Here is a 5,797-nt window from a genome sequence, read left to right as displayed (position 1 = left end):
ATTAATAATTACTATTTAATAAAAATTATTTTCGTTAATATCTTAGTATATATATTTTTAATATATTTAAACACATATCACAATATTAGAAGGAAAATTATTATCAAATAATCTTTTGTAGTTATCTTTTGATTAGGATTTTAAAAAAATAAATAATATTTATAATTACTTTTTAATAAAATTTGTTTTTGTTAATGTCTTACTATATATATTTTTAATTATGAGATAGATTAACACAAAAGAAAATTACTATTAAATAATATTTATAATTACTTTTTAATAAAATTTGTTTTTGTTAATATCTTTCTATATATATTTTTAATTATGAGATAGATTAACACATGTCACAATCTTAAATATATATTTTTCATGTGTCGCGATCATGTTAATTAGCATCTTTGAAGAAATAAGCTTTATATAATAAGATATATGTAGGAAACAAAGGAAAAAGAACCATCGATTCCTTAACTTGTGGAAATGGAAAATGAGATAATGTTCCTACAGCTAGAAGGATCACTTTCTCTTATTTGCATAGACAAATAATTAAGACACACACATAAGTATGGCTCAAGCCTTAGGCTGATAGGAGAAACCATTGACAGTGAGACCTCCATCAACACAAATGGTCTGACCAGTAATATATGAAGCTGCAGGTAGACACAGAAAAGCCACAAGTGATGCAACCTCTTTTGGCTCTCCAGCGCGACCTAGTGGAGTTCTATGAAACAAGCTCTTCTTGTAACAAGCGTCTTCGAGAACCTGATTATTCACAAGATTATAGGACATAAGAATGATAAGTACATGGTGTTAATTGTAAAAGGTGTTAACTGGAAAATAATAGATAAGAGAAAAGTGGATGGTCATGTTATTGATTACAGGTTCACTCATATCAGTAAGGATAAAATTAGGAGCAACAGAGTTGGTTCTTATGCCATCAGTTGCCCACTCACACGCCAAATTTCTTGCTAGTTGATTCATAGCTCCTGTACATACACACAGAGAAAAAGATATCGATTTGGACAATCAACCTGTTGGAAATACTGGACAAATATTTGTGACCCTTAAGATAATTCATTTTTAGCTTATAGGAATTCACAATTTTTCTGCGTCTATTTAATATTGATTAATTTTCCAATGATGTATCTTTTGTTAAACTATAGAGGGATCCACATTCCATTGATACAACCCCTCCAACAGAAGAATTCATAACAATGCTTCCAAATTCAGAAGCCTTTAAAAGAGGATGTGAAAGCTGGCTAAGATGATAAGCAGATTCCAAGTTTGTTGAAATATGGAACGAGAAATCTTCTGCCACGTACTCTGTTGTTGGCTTAACGCGAACTACGCCAACATTATTCCCCTATGTTGAACAAAAAAAAGAGTAACAAAAATCTTACTCTATATATATATATATATGCCACTACTTAATAGGTATTCTTTCATAAAAATATACTTATTTTCTTTAAGATTAACTTACAAGAATGTTCAGCTTGCCATCGAACATCTTTGAGATAGTTTGCATCAGTGTTTCTCTCTCGGGACGTGAGGATACATCACATATTGAGCCACTCACTTGAAACCCTTTCTGTTCCCATTCGCTTAAACTTTCATCGAGCAGTGTTTCAGATATGTCGCATACATGGAGTGTAGCTCCAAAACTAGCTAACTCTTCTACTATGGCATGCCTGAAACATCCACAACGTATCAAAAAAATTATCGACATCATACACTGAAAGAGGGAACCATTGGGATAAGATATGATACAGCTACAGAGTAGAAAAAACGAACCCGATTCCGCTAGCTCCACCAGTTACAAGAGCAGTCATGCCTTGAAGACTCCATCTTTTATCCATTTTTGTTTGCAAATGAATAGCAATGATCACAAATGCTAAACAACATATATAGAGGCAAGGTATATCAAATATACGTAGCTAGTGACGTTTTGGAGGAGTGGAGAATTAAGGGTCATTTAAAATAATGAAAATGAATTATGTAAATGGAAACTAAGTATCAATTAAGTAAAATAAAGTATTTTAATATTGATTAGGTAGTAATCTGTGCCTTTGTTCTATGCAATTAAGATTTTTTATGGTACAATTAGTTAGGTTAAATTGACGGAAATTTGATGAACAAATACAAAAAATATCACAATTTAATTAAAAATATTTATCAACTATTTTTATGTTATCAAAATTATGTAGAATATAGTTTAAGTTTAGGATTAGATTTTTTAAGTTAAATTAAGCTGGGGTTAAAATAAGAGTTTGATGAAATAATGCAGCTACATATTCAAATGAATGGTTTAAGCTGATGACACCTCGGCATATTTCGTTGGTGATTACCATCTTAACTAATCTCAAATTTAAGCAATTGCAGTAATTAAGTTAATTAGTAGTTTGAATTTTACAGCCGAAGATAATTAAATTGTTTGAAATTCTTGTGAAACTAGAGAATATAATCTATGTTTCTGTATTATTCATAAACATAAGGAGCCCTTTATATATAGGGAATTACACCGTCATAGAATAATGGAAAGACTAAAAAAAGGAAATACAAATAAGAAAGAGTACAAATCATAATCTAATAAGGAAAAAACAAGATGCCGATTCTCTCTCTCTCTCCCCCCTTACGGCCGACTCTCTCTCTCTCTCTAGCATTGGGCCGGTTATGGACATCCACAATATGATTTATAACACTCCCCTTTGGGTCCCATAACCATACAGGGATTGTAATACGCTTTAGATGTTGCCTCATTAAAACCTTACCAGGAAAACCCAGTGGGACAAAACCATGGTGAAGGAAAAAGAGTACAACATGTATTACTCCCCCTGTTCTGAACAACTCCTGGCTGGCCTCATGAACAGCCAAGATCTCCGAATGGTTTGAAGATGTGGCCGCGATCGTCTGCTTTATGGAATGCCATGATATGGCTGTTCCACCATGTGTGAAAACATAGTCTGTTTGTGATCGAGCATTATGTGGATCCGAAAGATAACCTGCATCAACAAAATCAACTAAACCTTCTTTGTTTTGGTTAGTATAAAATAAACTCAAGTCTTTCGTTCCGTGCAGGTAATGAAGAACATGTTTAATCCCGTTCCAGTGCCTTTGGGTTGGCCTAGAGCTAAATCTAGACAAAAGATTCACGGCAAAACATATATCTGGTCGTGTGACTAGCCAGATACATCAAAGCTCCTATGGCACTGAGATATGGCACTTCGGAACCAAGGACATCTTCATCATCCATCTTAGGACGGAACGGATCAGTGTCCATGCCAAGTGACCTCACGACCATGGGGCTAGATAATGGGTGAGACTCGGCCATGTTGAATCTCTTGAGTACTTTTTATGTATATACCATTTGATGCACAAGGATTCCATCTCTTATGTACTCAAGCTGTAATCCCAAACAAAATTTTGTTTTTCCAAGATCTTTCATCTCGAATTCTTTCTTAAGATACTGTTTGGGAGATTTCTCCAGAGGTTCCTAGGATATTTAAATCATCAACATACACTGCTATAATCACAAAGCCTTGACCGAATTTCTTTATAAAAATACAAGGGCTGATTGGATCATTCTTGTATCCTTCTCTCTCTAGGTACTCACTTAATCTATTGTACCACATTCGGCTTGATTGTTTCAATCCATAAAGTGACTTATTCAACTTTATATAGTGTTGTTCTTGAGTATGCGATTTGCTTTTCAACTCTATACCCTCTGGTACTTTCATATATATTTCATTATCCAGTGGACTATATAAGTATGCAGTTACAACATCCATTAACCGCAAGTCTAAGTTTTCTCTTATAGCCAGACTTATCAGGAATCTAAAAGTAGTAGCATTCACCACAGGGGAGTATGTATCCTGATAATCTATTCCTGGTCTTTGTGAAAATCCTTGTGCAACAAGCCGTGCTTTATATCTAACGACAATACCATGTTCGTTTCTCTTCCTCACAAAGATCTGTTCCATTGTATCCCAGACAAGACATAATTTATTGAGATCTCATTATTATCAGGTCCTTCAGTACCTTGAATCTTGGCGTCCCAAGAATTAGGATTAGATACATCAGGGTCGGCCGCATCTAAGCATTCATGATCGGCCGCGATCGCTAATAGGGTTTTGGGATTGGAAGCGGCTAAGTCTCGGGATTTAGTGACGGTCGCGGTCGTGTCTAGGGTTTCAACAACCTTGGTTTCATTATCTGCACCTTTCTTAGTTTTCCGAGGGTTCTTATCTTTGGAACCTATTGGTCTACCACGTTTCAAACGTTGTCTAGACTCTGTAGCAACTTGATTGTGTCCTTCTTGAACATCAATTCTTATTGGTGCATTAGCAGCTGGTATATATGACTTAGTCCCTCTTTTCGGGTTAGCAAAGGAATCTGGCAATTGATTAGCTAGCTTTTGTAAATGTATTATCTTTTGCACTTCTAAATCACATTCCTGAGTTCGAGGATCTTGCCATGATAATGATTTTTGATTCCATGTAATCTCTTTTACCAGCTTATTGCTATCTCCCCCTAATGTTGGATGTTCGGATTCATCAAAGTGACAATCTGCATACTTGGCCTTAAATAAATCACCCATAGTTGGCTCAAGGTATTTTATTATCGTGGGGGAATCATAGACGGCACAGCCAAATGTCTTAAGATGGGATATGTCTGGCTCATGACCCGTAAGCAATTGTGATCGGGAATATTTATGTTCACTAGACAGTCTGATACGAATCAGGTCGGCCGCGTGCAAGACCGCGTGTCCCCACGTGTCCCCAAGCTGTGGCCGGAAGCTTAGACCTCATAAGCAATGGTCTAGCTATTAGCTGAATTCGTTTTATGAATGATTCGGCCAAGCCGTTCTGTGTATGTACATGTGCCACGGAGTGTTCCACACTTACCCCCATTGACATACAGTAATCATTAAACGCTTGGGACGTGAACTCACCAGCATTATCAAGACGTATAGTCTTTAAAAGGATGACCGTTTGTATTCAAAAGCCGGTCCTGCCAGAGAGTAAAATCTCGTTGGCCACTTTATTAAATGCGGCATTGGCCTCCATCATACTGACCTTGACGTAATAAAGGCCAGTAGAGAGCTTGGCCTCCATCATACTGACCTTGGCGTAATAAAGGCCAGTAGAGAGCGCATGTATGGACTCTAGGACTTTCTTATGTCCTTGGCCGATCTCTATGATCTGAAGGAAGTCTTTGTTTCCTTCGCCCTTAGTCTCAATATGAAAGTCATTCATTCGAATGTCTTTAAAGCTCAATAGGCTTCTCTTACAGCTGGGTAAATACAATGCATCAGATATCTCTAGATACGTACCCTTAGGCAACATGATATTAGCCTGGCCATAGCCCTCTATGAGACGTTAGAGACTTTTATTTTATATCAAAAACTTTCATTCATTAATAAAATAAGTTTAAAGCAATCAAAACATAGAAAACACAAAGCAAAGAACACGAAAACATAAATGTCAAATTCAACTTCATTCTTTTAAACAATCAGACGTTTCATACTCCATGAGATCGTCTTTTTAATGATTGAAATCACCTTCACCATCTTGATAAGTCATATGAGCTTCAGGATTCTTCCCTTTCAAACTCTCTTGGTAGAGGTCAACGAGATGTTTGGGAGTCCTACATGTCTTAGCCCAATGATTATCCATACCACAGCTATGGCACAAGGATTTGGTCGAGTTTTGTGGTTTAAATGATGTACCACGGCCTCGGCCATGACCACGGCATCCATAACAGTTTCCTTGGCCACGGCCATATGAGTTGCCTCGGCCTCGAG

At 36.4% G+C, this 5,797-nt stretch overlaps 1 protein-coding gene across 1 annotated transcript; it reads right to left on the bottom strand.

Moving 5' to 3' along the window:
- Positions 1-567: 567 nt before the first annotated feature.
- Positions 568-1,858, bottom strand: LOC106338160 (tropinone reductase homolog At2g30670-like). The gene is made up of 5 exons (XM_013777196.1): positions 1,789-1,858; positions 1,478-1,685; positions 1,156-1,360; positions 877-983; positions 568-759 (listed from the first exon to the last, which is right to left on the bottom strand). The coding sequence occupies exons 1-5, from the start codon at positions 1,851-1,853 to the stop codon at positions 568-570; spliced, it is 777 nt and encodes a 258-aa protein (XP_013632650.1). The 5' UTR covers positions 1,854-1,858.
- Positions 1,859-5,797: the final 3,939 nt, after the last annotated feature.

This window comes from Brassica oleracea, chromosome C4 (genome assembly GCF_000695525.1).
Source record: "Brassica oleracea var. oleracea cultivar TO1000 chromosome C4, BOL, whole genome shotgun sequence".
NCBI lineage: Eukaryota > Viridiplantae > Streptophyta > Magnoliopsida > Brassicales > Brassicaceae > Brassica > Brassica oleracea.
This window is presented reverse-complemented; position numbering and strand designations above follow the sequence as displayed.

Coding starts and splice junctions, on each gene's coding strand:
- LOC106338160 (XM_013777196.1), bottom strand. CDS start 1,853: ATGGATAAAAGATGGAGTCTTCAAGGCATGACTGCTCTTGTAACTGGT. Junction 1,686..1,788: donor GGTGGAGCTAGCGGAATCGG/GTTCGTTTTTTC, acceptor TGGATGTTTCAG/GCATGCCATAGTAGAAGAGT. Junction 760..876: donor TTACTGATATGAGTGAACCT/GTAATCAATAAC, acceptor GTGAATAATCAG/GTTCTCGAAGACGCTTGTTA.